At 37.6% G+C, this 22,638-nt stretch overlaps 1 protein-coding gene across 3 annotated transcripts in view; it reads left to right on the forward strand.

Annotated features, from left to right (window-relative positions):
* LOC101888248 (tyrosine-protein kinase receptor torso) overlaps nucleotides 1-22,638 on the forward strand; it is a 257,277-nt gene that overhangs the window by 72,072 nt on the left and 162,567 nt on the right. For all 3 annotated transcript variants that reach the window (XM_059125667.1, XM_059125673.1, XM_059125675.1), the window contains exon 5: nucleotides 22,359-22,596. In XM_059125667.1, coding sequence (XP_058981650.1) covers nucleotides 22,359-22,596 — 238 coding nt within the window. The remainder of the gene's footprint in view (nucleotides 1-22,358; nucleotides 22,597-22,638) is intronic.

The following is a 22,638-nucleotide window of genomic DNA, read 5'->3' on the forward strand; positions in this document are numbered from 1 at the left end:
GCTCATTGTTCAATTTGCTTTGCAGTTTTTTTTATCTCAGCCTGTATATTCATATACATTCAAAACAGGTATTGCCCCATATAATGGAACTTCCAAGATTTTGCGATTTTTAGTACAGTCGATTTTGACCATACATAAAATCTTCACATCATATATAGATCAAGTATGAATCCTTCTTGCTAGTCAAAAGCCTTATTACCAAATAATATGTTTATTAAGTAGGTTTTGGCAACAGTGACTACTTACAATACGGTTTCCTAACCTCTTATTTTAACATGGACCGAGCCAATAAATTTAGAAACCAAAGACAAAAGTCGGACAAGGCCGACCACCGTGCATAGTTCGAAGAGCTTCCCGTAACAAATATGTAAATACGGGTCGTCATTATGTAACGAACAATTTGGGCCAAAGCCTTTTCAATGAAATGTGAAAAACATGTGTGGACATTTGAACACTTGGCAATATATTTTAATTGACAAGACACCCAAGGAAATATATTATTAAATAAACAATTCTGCACATATCTTAGTATTAACAATTTAAAGAGTACCAAAGGCGTTACCGACACCATCAACAGAGGAGTGTCAAACGAAAGTACTTCCCAACTTCTTTGGAATTTATATAAAATTTATATTTCTATACCATACACTGTAGGAAAAGGTATGTGTCTTTGTCCATTAGTTTGTAACGAGACAGACCTGTAGTCCCTTTTTTCCGTATAATCACATTCTGAGTCGATTTATATATCTCTACCGCCTATCTGTCCATGTACTATTGTCCGAATGTTCTATTTTTTAGCCCAAATTTACGTATATTGCGCACCAAATGTGAAATAGTAACTCAAATGGAATGCATTTTGGCACATACGACCAGTTTTGATATTTAGCTCCCACATAGTATATCATCTAAAGTAATACCCCAAGGTATCTGATACATCCTGGAAAGGACTTTGCAAGTTCTGTAGAGATTGGTTCCGATTTTAATATAGCTCCCATATGTATATTCATTCGTCATCATATCAACTAAAATTTAATGGAATTTGATGCATTCGATCGAATTCAGCCTTTAATAAAATGCGTCAACTTTGGCAGAAATTTGTTAAGGTTGGACATATTTAGCGGAAATCGATTTCGATTTTTCCTCCCATATGAAACTTCCATCCAATTTCCTGTTTGAATTTCTCTAAAGCCTTAACCCGTAATCGATAAAGTATGCAGAAATATTGAAGAAAACCAGTAAAGAAAGCCCTAAAGTCGGGCGGGGCCGTTTTTTTGATACCCTATGCCACTTTGCCAATTTAGTAGAGCTCCACATAATAATTAAAAGTTTTTATGGGAGAATTAAATCATACACGCTATGATTATAATTATAATTTAAAGTTCAAAGGACTAAATATGCCGAAGCATTTGTATCTTTTAAATTCGGACTTGTATTGCCCATTTGGTGCAAAATTAATTTGAAATCAGATAAAGATATATATGGAAGCTATATCCAAATCTGAAATGATCTCTATAAAAATTGGCAAAGATATTTCCGAGCTTTATTTGATATATTTCCCCAAATATTTTTGTTACAGAGTGTATATTACGGCTGCGGAGGACAAAAATAACAAATCGGATGAACAATGGGAGCTATATCTATATCTGAACCGATTTCGATCAAATTTGGCATACTTATTTTGAGGCCTAATTTGATATATTTCCCTGAAAAAGTTGGAAACAAGCTAACGAAACGTTGAGCAGAACATGATATAAATTCGTTTATTTCCATTTAATTAACCTGACCATAAGAGCCCAATAAACCCATATTGGATAACAATATTAGTTGGTACGATTTACTTCACATAAATTCCTAATACCAACGTATACACTGGAAGCAAATGAACATGGTTCACTTTCCGTTAGTATTAATGACTGACTACCTTGTCGGTAGATTACAAAATCTGTATACATTAATATGATCTCTCATTTTTCTCCATCTCTTTGGTTCGTTGTTTTGTGTGATGAGGTTATTGTTGCTTTTGCTGCAATTTTTTCTTTGGAAAATATTTTTGGGTTGGTTTGTTTGGGTTGAAAAACAAATTTGTTCATGAACGAAAGTTGCATTGTCCTGTAAATACGAAAAAAACGCTTTAGTAAAAGATTTACAAGGAGAATTTAACAGGAAAATACTTCAAAAGTTTTTTTATTTCAACTATTTTATCACATACCGACTACCACCATGTTTTTGGAGGGAGGTATTAAAAGTCTGCATGTATACCGTTGTAAAGCTTGCAATTGAGCTACAGGCCGTTGCATTCTATAGAAACACTATTCTACAAGGACACACAGTACTTACATAACCATATGTGAAAGTGAAATGTGAAATGAAACGCTTCTACTATTGCAATCGTCCTCTTATAGTGGATTAATGTTGGATAAATTGCAATACATTCGGGAAAAATGTATAAAAGTTCTCCTATACATACCCAATTGGTGTTTGTACCCCACCATAAGGTCGGCAAACAAATAAAAAAAAACAAGTAAAATAGTATCAGTCTGTTTTGCCGACATATTTATACCCTCAGCCTTGAGTTATGAGTTCTTTTGCCTACCGATTTTTTTTATATCCTACAGCACATAGTGGTAAGGGTATTATGTGTTTGTGCATTTTTTGTAACATGGAGAAAGAATCGAGAGTTACTTATGATGATCTTTATAGAATCACTTTCTGAGTCGATTTATGCATGTTAGTCCGTCTGTCCATGTGTTTTTGTGAACAAAATTCAGGTTGCATTTATTATCACGCTGAGATGAAATTTTCCAAAAATATTTGTTTGGTCCAAGGACAAACCCTATTGAAATTGGTGAAAATCTATTGAAATTTAGATGTAGCTCCCATATTTATCTTCAACCGATTTCGGGTTAATTGTGCACCAAATGGCAAATGCCTGTCCAAATGACCTAATTTTAAGAACATCCGACCGAATTCAGTCTAGAAGTACATCTTCAAGAAAAACGGTTCAGATATAGCTATAGCTCCCATATATATCTTTCATCCGATTTGGGGTTTTAAGTCCCTCACATGCGTAATATGTACTCCACAAGAATGATATTTCGTACCAAATAACTTATGGAGCTCAAATATATATATATAGCTGGCCCGGTCCGCGTTGCCGGCCCGTAATTTTAGTCTTTAATGCTATTATATCATCCACCTCGGAAAGGAGGGTATATTAACTTTTCATTCCATTTGTAGCATCACTAAATGTTCGTCATAGACCCCATTAAATATGCATATATATTCATAATCAGCATAAAACTCTAAGTCGATTTGTTAGTCTGTATGTATGTTTGTTTAAATAACGATACAGCCCAAATTTAGCTGAAAAATTTGTATTGTGTATAGGATGGTTGGTATTTTGATGATTTTTGCCACATTTTTTCTCGGATTTGTCTACCACATATAACGATACCAACCTATATTGGGTATGTTGATAATCCACACATTTACGCGTATAATTGCTTCAAATTTGGTATTTTAGAAGGTTTGATAAATGACAATCCTTGAAGTATAAAATTGTCCACAGAGGTACCCGTTTTGGTATGGCCCCATATAACGGCCTCATTCACTTTATGGTTTTTTGATAAGTTAACTGCATTATCCAAACAGTCTTACTGGTATATGAAGTTTAAAGTGGAACACGCTTGAATTTAGATACTTTTATATAAAAATGTTTCCTTTACCCTCAGATGGATGATAGTAATAATTCTGCCCGGCCGAACTTAATTTTTTTACTTGTTTTTAAAGTAATATGAATTATTTGTCATTGAAATTGCGCGTTGGAGACCCCATAATTTCCATATATTTTATCATAGCATAATTCAAAGACGATTAAACAAATGTCCGGCTCCTTAAATCATATGATGGTTATACAAAACGTGATCAGTTTTTGCATGGATGGTTTTTTTTCCCAAATTACCAACATTTGCCGAAATTAGTATAAAAATATGAAATATGAAAATGTAAGATATACTTGAAATCGGGTTGTATCCTTATCCGGGGGTTTTGGCCCATATCATGAACTACAAAAGTGATTTAAGGTATCGTGAAAGTTTAGGAAGAATTTCTGAAAGAATAGAAATCCTTTTCCCTTTATATTCGATATTTCACTGATTGCAGTCCCAATGAATTTTGCATATTAAGTTCTCATTGGACGGATTATTGTCATATGATAGAAGTAGGTAGGTCCACGTGTTGAAATGAGCCCCATAACGTTTTGTCGGTTATTTTTGTTTATTTAAATGTGTTCGCATCTTCCAGCTGAAGCACGATGTAGATTCTGGAGTTGAAAGCTAAATGACAGACATGAAAGATCGCCATTTAACATCTTATTGCGTACTATTTCATTTTTGATATTATTCATTCAGAATTCAAAACAATAAAAAATGTACACATCTATATAGTTTCGAAATTGAAAAAAATTCACGCCAAAAGGATTTCTTCTTTTATATTTTTATTGGCATATTTTACGCAATTTTTTTTTGCAAGATTCCATTCCGAAGTTGTATGAATTGTGAAAATCCGTCAAAACGTTCTTGAGTTATAAGCAACTAATAAAAAATTTGAAAAAAATCTTCAACTTGTTCGCTGGTTTTTTACAGCCAATATTTAAAGGTCCTTATGAAGTTTGGTCCTTACTATTATTTTGAAATTTGATTCCATTGAAAAAATATTCTCAGTTTTTCCCTATTTTAGAGTTTTTGCAGTGCAATATGCTCTTTTTTGATTTTTTAGCAATTTAGGTTTGACCACGTTAAATTATTTTGACAACATCTATTCAGTTCCGCCATTCCATAATTTTCGTCGCTTTCTACTACCTAAAAAGACTACACATCATATTAGAATTCAAAAAAAAAAAAAAAAAAAAAAAAACACTACAAATGTACATTTCGAAATAGTAAGTCAAAATAAAAAAAAATCATGCAAAATAAAACATTACTATTGTACACTTCAAAAGTCAAAATGAAAATTTTAAAATTTCACATTTTTACGCGATTTTTTTGGATTTTATCCTTTCCTGCCAAAAGATAATTCCGAATTTGTGTAAATCGTTAAAATCAGATCAGCGGTTCTTGAGTTAAAAGCGTAGTAACTAACACAACTTCCTTATATATATAGACAGATTAGAAGTATGCGTGGTCACTTCCCTGGCGCCCAAATAAATTCCTAAGTTTGGAGGGAAATTCAACATCGTGTAATAATTTTCAAACCGACATCTTCATTATCTGGCAAAAATAAAGATTTTAGATAAATCAAGATAGTGGGCGTAAAAGTAGGTGTGGTCAATATTTTTTTTCTTTAAAAACCTAACTCGGGGTGTGACGAACGTTTGTACAAAAAATTATGCAAATCGGTCCAGCCGTTTTCAACTGATTCCGTTACCAACAAACAACAATTGATTTTTATATATATAGATATATATATATATATATATATATATATATATATATATATATATATATATATATATATATATATATATATATATATATATATATATATATATATACGTTATAAGTTTTATTATGCACCAAATGGCTAATATCAGCCCAAATGGACTGAATTTTTCCGATTGAATTCATCCTAGAAGCAGATACTTCAAATTTGGTGAACATCGGTTCAGATATACATAGCTCCCATATATATATTTTATGCGATTCAGAGTTTTAAGTCCCTCACATGCGTAAACCAGATATCAGAAATAGGTGCCTAAAATTTTTGTCAAGTTCAGTCCAGATTTGGATATAACTCTTATATATATCTTCAACCGATTATATGTTAATTGTGCACCAAATGTCCAATATCAATCCAAATGACCTGAATTTTGGCATATACGACCGAATTCAGTCTAGAAGCAAGTACATTAAATTTGCAAATAGGTTCAGATATAACTATTACTCGCATATATATGTTTCATCCGATTTGATGTTTAAATCCCTCACTTTCGTAATAAGCTCTCTACAACAATGGTATTTGGTTCCAGATATCTAATAGAGCTCAGAAACACCTTTGCCAAATTATATCGAGATCGGTTCAGATTTGGATATAGATATAGCCCCCCCCCCCCCCCCAATTTCCACCTTTCTTTACTATTATATCCTATAGCTCTTAACAAATCACCATATAAAAATAAGCTATCTCGAAGTATACTAGTATTTTTGTACTACTTATTAAAAAGCGCCTGTAAAATCTAAATTTATAGTTATCTATTCGCTTGAATTTTTTTAACATTACATACTTTAATAATTAATTTCCCTTCATAGTATATATATCTGCATAATATATAAGATTCATAACTCAAGCAACAACCAAATTAATTTTCCGAAAATTCACTTGGAATTGTAGTCGATTGTGCAAGCGTGCATTAAAAAAGACACACGACAATAATTAGCCTAAACTTTTCTACCTTATTTTGTCTATCTTAGCAGGATATTAAGTAGCCAATAGACTGAAAATTTTGGCGGTGGTACCAACAAAAAAGTATTTGAAATGGGAATTGACACAGGGACTTCATGACTGGTGATCAATTGCCTTTCAATATCCATACCCTTTTTCATAATTTAGAGGATGATTGGACAAATGTAATTGAAATGCGGAACACTTCACTGAAACATCGTTTAAAACGGAAAATTAGAAATAGTCGAAAAAAGGTGTTTAATGGTCTGAGGAGGAAAGAGCGGAATCCAAGAAAAACCAGTAAGGAAAGCTTAAAAGTCGGGCGGGGCCGACTATATGATACCCTACACCACTATGCATATTTAGTAGAGCTCTCATAAAAAGGTTTATACAGGGCATTTCAGAGCTCTATGAGATATTTGGTACAAAATCAAAATCTATCTAATTCTATCGTGCATTTTACGAACTATAGCTATCTCTGAACCGGGTTTCTCCAAATTTTACGTATTAGCTTCTAGACTGGTGATTTGGGCTGATATTGACCATTTAGTGCACATTTAACCTGAAATCGGATGAAGATATATATGAGAGCTATATCCAAATCTGAACCGATTTCGATAAAATTTAAAACAGCTATTCCTGTGCTCCATCTAATACCTGGTACCAAATATCACGGTTGTGGAGTGAATATTACGAATGTGTGGGACTAAAACTCTAAATCGGATGAAACATGTATATGGTTACTATATCTATATCTGAACCGATTTTCACTAAATTTGATATACTTGCTTCTAGGCTGAATTTGGTCCGATGTACTAAAATTCAGTCCATTTGGACTTATATCGGCCATTTGGTGCACAATTAACCCGAAATCGGATGAAGATATATATGGGAGCTATATCCAATTCTGAACCGATTTCGATAAAATTACAAACAGCTATTTCTGGGCTGTATCTTATATCTGGTACCAAATATCATTCTTGTGGAGTGCATATTACGAATGTGAGAGGCTTAAACACCAAATCGGATGAAAGATATATATGGGAGCTATAGCTATATCTGAACCGATTTTCTCCAAATTTGATATACTTGCATCTAGGCCGAACTCGGTTGGGTGTGCCAAAATTCAGGTAATTTGGACTGATAGTGGACATTTGGTGCACATTTAACCCGAAATCGGATGAATATATATATGGGAGCTATAGCTGTTTCTGAACCGATTTTCTCCAAATTTGTTGTATTTGCTTTAAGGCTAATCTCGGTCACATGTGCCAAAATTCGGGCCATTTGGGCTGATATTGGCCATTTGGTGGTCAATTAATCCGAAATCGGATGAAGATATATATGGGAGCTATATCCAAATCTGAACCGATTTCGATAAAATTTAAAACAGCTATTTCTGTGCTCCATCTAATACCTGGTACCAAATATCACGGTTGTGAAGTGCATAGTAGGAATGTGAGGGACTTAAAGATCAAATCGGATGAAAGATATATATAGGAGCTATAGCTATATCTGAACCGATTTTCTCCAAATTTGATATACTTGCTTCTAGGCCGAACTCGGTTGGGTGTGCCAAAATTCAGGTAATTTGGACTGATAGTGGATATTTGGTGCACATTTAACCCGAAATCGGATGAAGATATATATGGGAGCTATATCTAAATTTGATCCGATTCTCACCAATTTCAATAGGGTTCGTCCCTGGGCCAAAAAAATATTGTTTAGAAAATTTCATCTCAATCGGATAATAAATGCGACCTGCATTTTGTTCACAAGAATACATGGACAGACGGACGGACGGACGGACAGACGGACTGACATGCATAAATCGACTCAGAAAGTGATTCTATGAAGGTTCTCAAAAGTAACTATGGGTCTATCTCGTTTCCTTCTCCATGTTACAAACAAATGCACAAAGACATAATACCCTTACCACTATGTGGTGTAGGGTATAAAAAGAGCTTTGTTTGTAACTTTGTAAGTAACTTTGTTTGAATACATCACAAGTAAAAAAAAAAAAAAACAATTTTTATACCCTAGTAGGGGGTAATATAAGTTCGATTGGGCCAAAAATTATGTAAAACCTCGAAATATTGGTTTTCGTCATAGGAAACTACATATATGGATCTTCCTATGTCGCCTAGCTGAGTCGACCTAGCTATGTATGTCCGTCCGTCTGTCCATGTTAATTTGTAATCACTCCACAGGTCGCAATTCTGATCCGATCCTCAGGAAATTTAGCATGGATTTCCTGATTTTGCAGTTGCTCTACAGGTCGCAACTAGCCTACCATTTTGTTTGGTCATCGGACAATATTAAGCGGCAAAAATATACCATAACTTTTATGTAAAAAATACGAAAATTTCCACTAAACTGCGAATATTTTTAATCCTGGCGAAATCAAAAATGTACGCAAATGTCACTTCTGACCGTTACATTGATGCTCATATCCAAGATATCGCATATATAGCAAATTATATACAATCTCGTACATCAATTAAGGGGATGTTAATTAGACCGCTTATAACTCAAGAACGGCTGGACGGATTTTGAAAATTCTCACAAATTCAGAATGGCCTCCTGCCAGAAAAATATATAATCTAAGAAAATTGCCAATAAAAGGCAAACACAATTAAAAACCAATCGACACGGAATTTTGCAAGAGGTTAGGGTTTAGGACAGAGCAGAGGTGTAGCATTTTGGACGACCCTTAAATTATATTTAGCGGGTAAACTCACAACTTTAGTGTGGATACATAGAGTGTAAATATAAGGAAAATATCCCCCATTAAAAAGCAAAGGTAACATTTGTGCAGGACAATATTCCAATACAGGGTTGCCCATATTCGACGGACCCATGTTTTTTTTTTAAATCAAATAAAAAATAAAAATTTGGCGGTTGGCAATGTTAATCATTTAATTTGTTTCAAGTAGATTTGTTTACATCAATTTTTGAATATGATATCTCTCAAATGGCCGCCTCTGGCGTTGATGACATATTGTGCCCTTTTTGTTGCATTTTCCATCGTTTTTGCCAACATTTCGGCCGGAATAGCGGCTATTTCTTCACGAATGTTGTCCTTGAGCTCTTCTACGGTCCTTGGCTTACTAACGTAAACCTTTGACTTCAAATACCTCCACAAGAAGTCAGGCGGCGTCAAATCGGGCGAACGCGGTGGCCAGTCCAAATCACCACTTTTCGACATCAAACGGCCCGGAAACAAATTCTTCAGAAAGTGCAGTGGAGCGCCGTCTTGTTGAAACCAGAACTGCCTCATACGCTTTCGACGAATAATTGGCATCACAAAATTGGCCATTTTCATTTTGCGTCAATTGAATTTTGTACGGGAACAAATGCAAATCAATGCGAATAATCCGTTGCTGAGAACGGCGTTTTTGGGATGTTCTTGGCGACCTCTCTACACTGGCTCGTACGGCAGCGATATTCTCGGCCGATCGCCTTGGTCGACTTTTATATGGCCTCTTCGGATTAGAAAGAGCCTTACCAGTCGAAAATTTTTCGTATAAACGCTTAATGGTGTTCTTAGAGGGCGCACTTCTCACATTTTTTAATGTTTTAAAAGCACGTTGAGTTTTCACAATTGACTTCTTCTGTTGAATGTAAATTTCAACTATTTCAGAGCGCTCGCGTGGCGTGTGTTGGTTCATGGTAAAAATCTGCTTGGACTGACGCTTCAAACGCGGTATGTCATTAAGCGAAGTGACACCTCTGTCAAAAGTTATGGCGTTGCCAGATGGGTCCGTCGAATATGAGCAACCCTGTATATTATAGCATTGTAGGGTATCACATGGCCGTACGGCAATAGAAGGCGCACTTCTCACATTTTTTAATGTTTTAAAAGCACGTCGAGTTTTCACAATTGACTTCTTGTAAATTTCAACTATTTCAGAGCGCTCGCGTTGCGTGTATTGGTTCATGGTAAAAATCTGCTTGGACTGACGCTTCAAACGCGGTATGTCATTAAGCGATGTGACATCTCTGTCAAAAGTTATGGCGTTGCCAGATGGGTCCGTCGAATATGGGCAACCCTGTATATTATAGCATTGTAGGGTATCACATGGCCGTACGGCAATAGAAGGCGCACTTCTCACATTTTTTAATGTCTTAAAAGCACGTTGAGTTTTCACAATTGACTTCTTGTAAATTTCAACTATTTCAGAGCGCTCGCGTGGCGTGTATTGGTTCATGATAAAAATCAGCTTGGACTGACGCTTCAAACGCGGTATGTCATTAAGCGATGTGACATCTCTGTCAAAAGTTATGGCGTTGCCAGATGGGTCCGTCGAATATGGGCAACCTTGTATATTATAGCATTGTAGGGTATCACATGGCCGTACGGCAATAGCGTTTACTTACTTGTTATACCCTCCACCTTGGAAAGGAGGGTATATTAACTTTGTCATTCCGTTTGTAACATCCTTAAATATTCGTCGTAGAACCCATAAAGTATATATATTCATAATCAGCATAAAATTCTAAGTCGATTTAAAAAAATCCGTCTGTCTGTCCGTCTGTCTGTCGGTTGAAATCACGATACAGCCCACATTATTTGACGTAGAGCGCCAAAATTTAGCAGAGCAATTGGTATTGTGTCTAGGATGGTTGGTATTGAAAATGAGATATATCGGTCCACGTTCTGGTATAGTCCCCATATAACGGTACCTCCTGATATTCGGTATTTTGATGATTTATGCCACATTTTTTCACGGATTTGTCTGAAAATTGGTATTTGTAGGTCATAACGGGTCCCTGTACGTGTGGCAAAACATTGCATGTATAGGTCCACGTTTTGGTATAGCCCCCATATAAAGGTACCTCCCGATATTCGGTATTTTAATTATTTTTGCCACATTTTTTCACGGATTTGTCTAAAAATTGATATTTGTTGGTCATAATGGGTTCTAGCTCCGGTGGGGAAACTTTGCATGTATAGGTCCACGTTTTGGTATAGCCCCCATATAAAGGTACCTCCCGATATTCGGTATTTTAATTATTTTTGCCACATTTTTTCACGGATTTGTCTAAAAATTGATATTTGTGAGTCATAATGGGTCCTAGTTCGTATGGCGAAACATTGTATGTATAGGTCCACGTTTTGGTATAGTCCCCATATAACAGTACCTCCCAATATTCGGTATTTTGATGATTTTTGACACATTTTTTTACAAATTTCTCTGAAAATTTGGTAGTTGTAGATCATAATGGGTCCCAGTTCGTATGACGAGTCATTGTAATTATAGGTCCACGGTTTGGGATAGCCCCCATATAACAGTACCTCCCGATATTCGGTAATTTGATGATTTTTGCCACATTTTTTTCACGCATTTGTCTGAAAATTGGTATTTGTAGGTCATAATAGGTTCTAGCTTCGTTGGCGAAACCTTGCAGTGTAGGTCCATGATTTGGTATAGCCCCCATATAACGGTACCCTCCGATATTCGGTATTTTGATGGTTTTTGCCACATTTCTGCTAATGTTTCCTTTACCCTAAGGTGGAGGGTATTAAAAGTTTGGCCCGGCCGAACTTAATGTTCTTTTACTTGTTTTGTTTTAAAAAATACAAGTCCATAGTATTTACTTTACAAGCAGTGAATTTAAACTTCTGTTCCGCTTACAAGGGAATAATCGTTCCTGTTTTAAGTATTTATCTCATTCAGCGGTACATTCGATTTATTTTCTAACATTTCACCCCAATAACCAAATATCCCGGCAAATAAGAAATATTTTACTCGCCAAATGCTAGGTGGTATTGAATTTCTCATGAAAATAACAAAGATTGTGTCTCATAGTTCCAAATTGTACCTATGTATTTTTTCCCAGATCCTGAGAAATGCCTAATAACCTAGAAAAAAAAACATTAAACAAAAATTTGTGTTGACCAGTGCTTTTGAAATCTCATAGTTTCACAAATATTTGCATTTTCTACGTAAATTTTAAACGTTCCGTCGTTTACGATTGTGCCACTCACAATGGAATTCACAAATCCAATTATTTGTTTAAAAGTAATGGATAATAGGAAAAGTAGGCAAAATGTCGTCCGAAGTATGACTGCAAATAGCTGTGGGTTAGACAGATTCTAAAATGACCGTGAAATAGAACTTTTTGTAGAACCATTTTTAGGAATAATCATTTTTATACCCGATACCATGGAAAGGATGGTATATTACTTTTGTATCTTGAATAATTTGTATACAAATTATTAGTAAAATTTGCTACCTATTTTCTTCTAATAAATTAATTGTTCGAGATCACGACCAGGTCAAAAGCTTCAATTTTATGATATACTTTAGCCTCAAAAATCACTGAACCTATTTTAATTAAATCAGCCAATAACCTGGGCGTATATATCATTTGATATGGCCAAAATGTGTCTCATCCAAATCAAGGTTTTAGATTCTTGGCCTCTTAGTACGAAATCCATTTTAGAACATTTGGAGGTCAAAAGTCAGGCGGGACCGACTATATGATACCCTACACCAATATGCGTATTTAGTACAGCTTCCGTAACAAAAAAGTTTATATTGGGAATTTATGTGAAGTAGATCATACCAACTATTAACCTTAGTTGAATGAGTATCATGGCTTTAGATTAGTCACAAATTGAGAACTATATCCAACCCTGAATCGATTTTCCACAAATTTGACGGATGCTTTTGTACCTCTAGTACCAAATAACATTGCTGTATAGTGCATGATGTAAACTTCGATAAGAATTATGTTAAAAAATATTTATTGGAGCAATAGATATACCGGACCGAGTTACACCAAAGTTACATCGAGTTACACCAAATGGAAAAAATTTGGGTGAATATAAAAAATTGTATCCAATTTGGGCTTATATTACATATATGGTGGACAATAACCGTAGAATTGCATGAAGATGTATATCGAAATCTGAACAGATCTCGATAAAATTTGCAAAGGTATTTTCGAGCTGTATCTGATACCAAATATTATTCTTGCGGAGTACATATTACGCATTTTAGGGACATAGACACCAAATCGGATGATGGGAACTATATATGAACCGTTTTTCACTAAATTTCAAGTACTTGTTTCCAGGATGAATTCGGTCGGAATTACATAGATTCGGTTCATTTGGACTTATATTAGCCATTTGATACCCAATAAACCTGATAGCGGGTAGAGATATATATGGGAGCTATATCCAAATTTGAACCGATCTTGATAATATTTGGCAGATATATTTTCGAGCTCTATCTGATGTCCGGTATTAAAGAAGAAGAATCTTGTGGAGTGTATTTTTCGAATGTGAGGGACTTTAACACCAAATCGGTAGAAACACTTATATGAGAGCTGTAGCTATATCTGAACCGATTTTCATCAAATTTTAAGTACTTCTTTCTAGGATGAATTTAGTTGGAATTTTGGCTGATATTAGCCATTTGGTGCACAATAAACCTGATATCGGATAAAGATATATATGGGAGCTATATTAAAATCTGAACCGATCTTGACAACATTTTGGAATACATATTACTCATGTGAAGGACTTAACTCCAAATCGGATGAAACATATTGTTACGTTCTTGGATTTTACTTAATCCCGTGTAGACGTTGTTTTATTTCCCAATACAGCTCGTACCAAATAAAACGCGGGTTCTTTCGGATTACGATTATTACAATGATTTTATTCAAACAACTTTACTTTGCACTTTACTTTACTCGACGGTTTCAATTCGCGATCTGATTCACAACTGACTGACTGCCTTTCCATTTCCCCTATTTATATGAGCCTCGCCTGTCGCTACAGAAGTTTCTAGACGATCTGGTAACGCCTAGATTACGAACAATCTACCAATGCAACGAACACATACAAACTTACATTGAGTGAACAATAACAACAACACATACAAACTTACATTGAGTGAACAATAACAACAACACATACACAGGCGAGGGGGGAACAAAGAAAGAGGAATTAAGCGATCATCAATGATGACGTTTAACAAGAATTGTACGTCAGCAACAAAATAGAAAATGAAAGAGGAAATGGAAGGATGTAGAAAAATCTATACAGTAGTTGTTGTTGTGAAGTTATTCAAATAAACTGCGTAGTAGAAATTTACGTTACAATTCAAATTCTTAAATTAACGGAATTCATCTAAATTAACTTAAATCTAAAGTTATATTCGTAACATTGCCCCCCGCTTAAGCCTGTTCGTCCCGAATAGGCACAGTTCCCGTTCCGTAGGGGGTCAGCCGCTCCAAATGTACAACTTTCATCTTCGACCTGGGACTGTCGCTCCTCTGGATGCGATAAACGACGTCATTTATTTTCGTGACAATCTTGTAGGGTCCTTCCCAGTGCGTTTGTAATTTGGGGCATAGTCCTTTCTTTCGTTGTGGGTTGAACAATAGTACCAGTTGCCCTTCTTGAAACCCATCGGTATTTGCCGCTCGATCGTACCTTGCCTTCATGCGGTTGCTAACCATTTTTATTCGATGTCGGACTGCATCGTGGACTTTACTAAAAGAGTTTTGACTGTCTTCATCTTGATTCACATCGTCGTTTGGGGTAGCACCGAATATCAAATCGCCAGGTAGCTTTAATTCATTTCCGAACAGAACTTTGGCTGGGGTCCGGGATGTGGAATCATGAATGGCCGATCTATAAGCCAGTAAAAACTTGGGAATATGCTCATCCCAGTCTCGTTGGCCACTGTCCACCACTTTCCGTAGATGTTCTTCCAGGGTGCGATTGAATCTTTCCACCATGCCATCTGATTGTGGATGTAGGGGCGTCGTTCTGGTTTTCTTGATTCCGTAGGAGTCACACATTTCCTTGAAGATCGCTGATTCAAAATTCCTCCCTTGATCGGAATGAACCTCAGATGGAACACCATAGCGACAAATCCAATTTCTGCTGAACACATCCACAATTGTCCTGGCTTCTTGATTTGGGATAGCATAAGCCTCTGGCCATTTACTGAAGTAATCCATGACCACTAAGACATACCGGTTCCCAGAGTCGCTTGTTGGGAACGGTCCAGCTACATCCATTGCGATTCTTTCAAAAGGGGCTCCTGAATTATACTGCTGCATGTAGCCTCGACTCTTCCGTGTTGGACCTTTAGCTCTTATGCACCTTTCACAATTGGCGATCCAGTCGGCAATGGATTTTTGACAGCCGACCCAGTAGAATCTCTGCTTTACCTTTTCAGCGGTTTTTGCTATGCCAAGATGTCCTCCACTTGGCCCATCGTGAAACTCCGACAAGACATCTCTTATTTTGGAGTCTGGGACGACGATCAAGTTCCGGTGAGATTTACCGTCCTCACTTTCCCATTTGCGATATAGGCAACCATCTATTATAAGTAGACTGTCCCACTGGGCCCAATAGGATTTTAAAAGAGGGCTTTCGGAGGTAATTTCTTTGCGACTAGGTCGTTTGCCCGTTTCTATGGCCGAAATTACTTTGCCCAGAATGGGATCTCTTCGTTGTTCCGTCGACCAATCTTCACCCGACTCAAATTGCAATAGTCGGACATCAACGATATTCTCTTTATTCTCAGCCTTTGAGCAGTGCTTGCATTCTACTTTGCATGGCCGACGAGACAGGGCATCAGCATTACCGTGTTTTCCGCCTTTTCAGTGCTCGATTCTGAAGTCATAACTCTGGAGCCTCCCGATCCAACGGGCTAGTTGACCTTCCGAATTCTTAAACTGCAGCAACCATTGGAGAGCAGCGTGGTCGGTCCTCAGCAGGAAATGCTGGCCATATAGGTATTTGTGGAAGTGTTTAACGCACTCAAGGACAGCAAGCAGCTCTCTCCTCGTCACACAGTAATTCCTCTCAGGTTTCGACAATGTCCGGCTGTAGTACCCGATGACTTTTTCCTGTCCGTCGATTTCCTGGGAAAGGACGCCACCGATGCCGCACGCACTTGCGTCTGTGTCCAGGACAAACTTGCCGCCAGGTATAGGGTATGCCAAAATGGGGGCTCTGCATAGCATGTCTTTGAGCTTTCTGAACGCCTCCTCCTGGTCGTTGCCCCACTGAAACCTCTGGCCTTTTTGCGTCAAACGGTGTAAACAGGCGGCGATGTTGGCAAAATTTTGGACAAATCGACGGTAGTATGTGCAGAGACCCAGAAAGCTTCGCAGCTCATGGAGATTTCGGGGCTGCGGCCAATCTCTGACGGCTTGAATTTTCTCCTTATCCGTCGATATGCCCTCCGGCGTCACATGGTGCCCCAGGAACTTCACCTCTCGTTGGAAGAGACTGCACTTCTTTGGGTTCAGCTTGAGGCCTGAAGACGAAAGCTGCTGTAGAACATCCTTTAAGTTCTTGATGTGTTCGTCGAAGTTGCGTCCCATGACTATGATGTCATCCAGGTATATGAGGCACGACTTCCACTGCAGCCCTTTTAACACACGCTCCATCAGCCTTTCAAATGTAGCCGGGGCGTTGCAGAGTCCGAATGGCATGACATTGAACTGCCAGAGACCCCCATTTACGCCAAACGCTGTTTTCTCCTTATCTTTCTCGGCGATCTCTACTTGCCAGTACCCACTCTGCAGGTCGAGGGTGGAGAACCATGACGTCACGGCTAATGTGTCCAATGTGTCGTCGATTCTTGGGAGCGGATAGCTGTCTTTCTTGGTGACATCATTCAACTTTCTGTAGTCCACACAAAATCGGGTGCTTCCGTCTTTCTTCTTGACCAAGACCACTGGGGAGCACCATGGACTTGACGATGGTTCTATTACACCACTCTTTTCCATTTCACTTATCAGCTTCTGAACCTCGTCTCTTTTTGCCAGGGGAACACTTCTTGGAGGCTGTTTAATGGGTCTCGCGTCTGCTGTATTGATTTCATGCTTCACCACTGATGTTCTTCCTTGGTGCTCTTTTGTCAACGCAAAGGTAGATGCATATTTCCATAATAGCTGCTTAGCCTTGTTCCTCTCGGAAGGTGATAATTGGTGTGTCCACTCTTTTATGTAGCCGTCGAGGTGCTTCTTCTCCATGGCAGCTGGCTTTTCGGTGCTAGTTTCCAAATTAACTACAGCTTCAGCTGGTGTGCATTGTCCAACATCGGAAAATTGGCAAATTTGCTCTTGCTTGTTTGACAGGTTCAAAACTCTAACAGGAATTAATCCGTCCTTGTTGCTTTTCACCAGGGCATTCGCTATTAGGATGTTACTGTTTCTGTTTTCTGCTGGTTCCACCACCCACAACTTCTCGGCTCCACAATCTCCATTCATTGGTACCCATATTATTGCTTCGGCACAGGGCGGTATTATCTCTGGATGGTCCGTGGTCAGACGTCTAATGGGTGTACTTTCATCGTAGCCCACGTTTAACGGAATTTCGACGTTAGACCAGGTCATCACACGTTCTTTCATATCCAGATTGATACCAAAGGCAATCATAAAATCTGAGCCTATTATCACTTCGTCTACGATATCGGCAACTATAAACTCGTAATTCTCCGATTTATTGGCAATAGTTAGTCTCAGGGTAATCTTGCCGTGTACTGCCGCGGGCTCCCCCGTTGCTGTGCGCAGTCTGACTCCATTAAGTTGCGTTATTTTTCCCTTTACCAGATCTGATCTTACGATGGACTTTGATGCGCCAGTATCTAACGTCAGAACTCGCTTATCACCATTGATGTACCCAGTTGTTGTTAGGTTGTGACTTTCCTGTTGTACTATTGCTATGGAGATTGTGGGGCCATCGTCGATGGGAGCCAGTTCATGCCCCGCTGGACTGGCTCGATTTAGTTTAACTGTAACTCATTGGTGGACTGTTGGGCCATTCTTCTACCATCTTTCGTTGGAGGTGGTGACGATGACCTGGATCGTTTGCGCTTAGCTCTGCATTCGCGCGCAATATGACCTGCTTTATCGCAGTTGTAGCATCTAACCCTGGGCTTAGTCATCCCAACTAACTTTGTCTCTTCTATTACCCGCCTCATGGCGTCTTCGATCGAGTTAACGAGAGATTTGGGTTCGCAACCTTCGGTCTCCAGTTGGCGAATCTTGTGGGTCTGGGGCTTAACAACTATTCTTGCCGTCTCTTGGGCAAGGGCAAACGACACAGTTTCGGAAAATGATGCTTTTGGTGACGCATATGTTGCATACTTAATCTCAGGGTCACGTATGCCATTCACAAAGGTTTCGATTTTCATACGGTCCAGCAATGGGTGATCCTCTCCTGGATACGTCATTAGCACCAAACGTTCCACCTCAGCTGCAAAGTCTTGTAACGTCTCGTTTGCCCTCTGTACTCTTCCCCTTAATTCCATAAGGTAGATGTTTCGTTTATGTTCGCCACCGTACTTACGTTCCAGTGCAGCAATAACATCTTCATAGTTGTTTCTAGAAGCGACAGGAATACTCTGTATAACATCAGCAGCACTGCCCTTCAATGCCAGAAGTAGTGCAACCGCTTTGTCGCTGTCGTTCCACGAATTTCTAGAAGCCACTGTCTCGAACTGTAACTTGAAAACATTGAATGACGTAGAGCCGTCAAATACAGGAGGTTTGATTTTTAGTGTGTTATCAGGAACTCGCACCGGACCACCTTTGATTTCCAGTTCCGAAATTTTCTTCTCCAGATTTGTAACCCTATGGTCGTGGGACAGAAATTTCTCGTCAACCGACTGCACTTTCTTATCCAACTCTTTAATTTGGACCTCCACGGTTTCCACTCTCCTTCCAATAACTTCTGCAATGTACTCGAGTTTCTCGTTCGTTATTCTTGAATTTTCTTCGAACCTTCTGAAATTTTCCTCAAACATTTTGGCTAGGATTTCTCTGAAATCGTCACCCCTGGCAGCTACTGACGAGACTTCCCCACCGTTGGATTCGCCCATTTCCGATAAATCCACTTCATCCTTACTGTCAAACTCATATGTATCGATGTTCATACCACGGCGCTCGAACTCATCCAACAGACGTTTTTGTAGTTCAGCCTTGTTGCCAGTAGGGGACAATTCCAATTTATTAAGTTCCTTCTTCAAGTCTTCCACTCGTAGATCCTTAAACTTCATCGTAGTATTATCGTAATCTCACTTCCGACACCAATTGTTACGTTCTTGGATTTTACTTAATCCCGTGTAGACGTTGTTTTATTTCCCAATACAGCTCGTACCAAATAAAACGCGGGTTCTTTCGGATTACGATTATTACAATGATTTTATTCAAACAACTTTACTTTGCACTTTACTTTACTCGACGGTTTCAATTCGCGATCTGATTCACAACTGACTGACTGCCTTTCCATTTCCCCTATTTATATGAGCCTCGCCTGTCGCTACAGAAGTTTCTAGACGATCTGGTAACGCCTAGATTACGAACAATCTACCAATGCAACGAACACATACAAACTTACATTGAGTGAACAATAACAACAACACATACAAACTTACATTGAGTGAACAATAACAACAACACATACACAGGCGAGGGGGGAACAAAGAAAGAGGAATTAAGCGATCATCAATGATGACGTTTAACAAGAATTGTACGTCAGCAACAAAATAGAAAATGAAAGAGGAAATGGAAGGATGTAGAAAAATCTATACAGTAGTTGTTGTTGTGAAGTTATTCAAATAAACTGCGTAGTAGAAATTTACGTTACAATTCAAATTCTTAAATTAACGGAATTCATCTAAATTAACTTAAATCTAAAGTTATATTCGTAACAATATATATGGGAGCTATAGATATATCTCAACCGATTTTCACCAAATTTGATGTAGGATGAATTCGATAGGATGTGCCAAAATTCAGGTCATTTGAACTGATATTGGTCACATTGTGCCCAATTAACCTGAAATCGGTTGAAGATATATATGGGAGTTAAATCCAAATGTTAACCGATTCTCACCAATTTCAGTAGGGTTCGTCCTTGAGCCAAACAAATATTGTTTGTAAAATTTTGATCACAATCGGATAATAAATGCGACCTGCATTTTGTTCACAAAAATACATGGCAAACGGGCGGACGCGTCTGAAATGCATAAATCGACTCAGAAAGTGCTTCTATGAAAATCCTCGTAAGTAAATGGATACATCTCGCTTCCTTCTTAATGTTACAAACAAATTCACAAAGGCATAATACCCTTACCACTATGTGGTGTGGAGTATAATAACTGACCTTATAAAAGCAAAGGCGTATCCGATTTCATTCAAATTTGGAACATTTAAATTTTTGAATCAGCCTTACGTCCGATGAGAATATTCATAAAATCGATTACCTCACAATCTTTCCCACGAAGGCTAACTCTCTTAACAATGCGAAACAATACAACGACTTTCGTCAAACTTCGTAGATATCAATATTTCTACCAACGATAGATCTTGTGTGAATATGGGACTTATCAGATCAACATTTGGAAAAATATTACGTACAGTAAAATATGAAATAAGTGACCGATGTTGCTCAAACTATGTAAGCGCAAAGGTGGAAATGGAACATACGAGTCGCTTTTTGTCTTACCTCCCACAAAATAGATCAACAACTTTGCAAAATAAAACCAGTGAAGAAAGTCTTAAAGTCGAGCGGGGCCGACTTTATGATACCCTACACCACTTTGCCAATTTAGTAGCATAACAATTAAACGTTTTTATGGGAGAATTCAATCATATACGCTATGATTATAATTATAATTTAAAGTTCAAAGGACATAATATGCCGAAGCATTTGTATCTTTTAAATTCGGACTTGTATTGCCCATTTGGTGTACAATTAATTTAAACTGGGATACAAATATATGTGGGAGCTATATCCAAAGCGGAACCGATCTCGATAAAATTTCTGAGCTGTATTTGATATATTTCCCTGAATATCGTTGTTACGGAGTGCATATTACGGCTGTGGGTAACAAATATAACAAATCGGATGAACAGTATATATGGGAGCTATAGCTATATCTGAACCGATCTTCTCCAAATTTGACATACTCAATTCGGTCGTAAGTGCCAAATTTCATCACATGGGCAAATATTAGACATTTGGTGCACAATAAAAGGTAAATCGGACGAAGTTATATATGGGAGCTATATCCAAATCTGAACCGATCTCGATAAAATTTAGCAAAGATATTTCTGAGCTGCATTTGATATATTTCCCCAAATATTGTTGTTACAGAGTGCATATTACGGCTGCGGAGGACAAAAATAACAAATATGATGAATAATATATATGGGAGCTATAGCTATATCTGAACCGATTTCGATCAAATTTGGCATACTTATTTTCAGGCCTAATTTGTATGTGCAAAATTCCACACTATTCGGGCTGATATTACACGTTTGGTGCACAATAAAAAGCAAACCGGACGAAGATATATATGGGAGCTATATCTAAATTTTGACCGATTATCTCCAATTTCAATAGAGTTCGTCTTTGGGCCAAACAAATGATCTGTGCAAAATTTCATCTAGATAGGGCAGTAAATGCGAACTGTACTTTGTTTACACAAATACATTGACAGACGGACGGACGGACATTACAAACAAATGCACAAAGACATAACACCCTGACATATATAGAATAAAAATCTTATATTCAGCGATGGGAGCACATGATATGGTTCGAACTTTGACAATCGTAGTATTTAATAAAACTTGCTCGCGACGAGCAACGTTTCTGAGTACCAGTGCAGCAAAATTATCACCTAAAGCCTACCTACCCTCTGTTTACTGGTTTTCCCTTTCGACTTTTTTATTTGAACGAAATATTTACATAGATATTATGTATTTAAAATTGTTTGCATAATTCTATATACACAATTATGTCAATATAAGTGATAAACACTTCTAATCCTATTAAATATTTTTGCGTATTAAATAAATACTTTGTCAATTTTAATTTTTATTTGTCAAATTAATTCTCCATTTTTTTTTCTTCCCGTTTTTAGTCGGATGACAATTTTTTCACCATCAACAAATTGGCTGCCAACACCGCCTACAACATTTCGGCTCTGGTTGTTCACTCGACGAATAAATACTCCGTCATTGCTCTGGATCAGCAGTTCCAAACGTTGCGACGCTCTTATACACCCGGTAACATTACCGACATTAAGGTATCCGATTTCATCGAAGACAAGGAGAATCGAATGCATTTATCGGCTGTGCTGACATGGAAACCGCCTCCAGGTAAGCCTCTTACTTGTTCTTCATCTTTTTGTTGTGGTGTGA

Source organism: Musca domestica, unplaced genomic scaffold (genome assembly GCF_030504385.1).
Source record: "Musca domestica strain aabys unplaced genomic scaffold, Musca_domestica.polishedcontigs.V.1.1 10, whole genome shotgun sequence".
Taxonomy (NCBI): Eukaryota; Metazoa; Arthropoda; class Insecta; order Diptera; family Muscidae; genus Musca; species Musca domestica.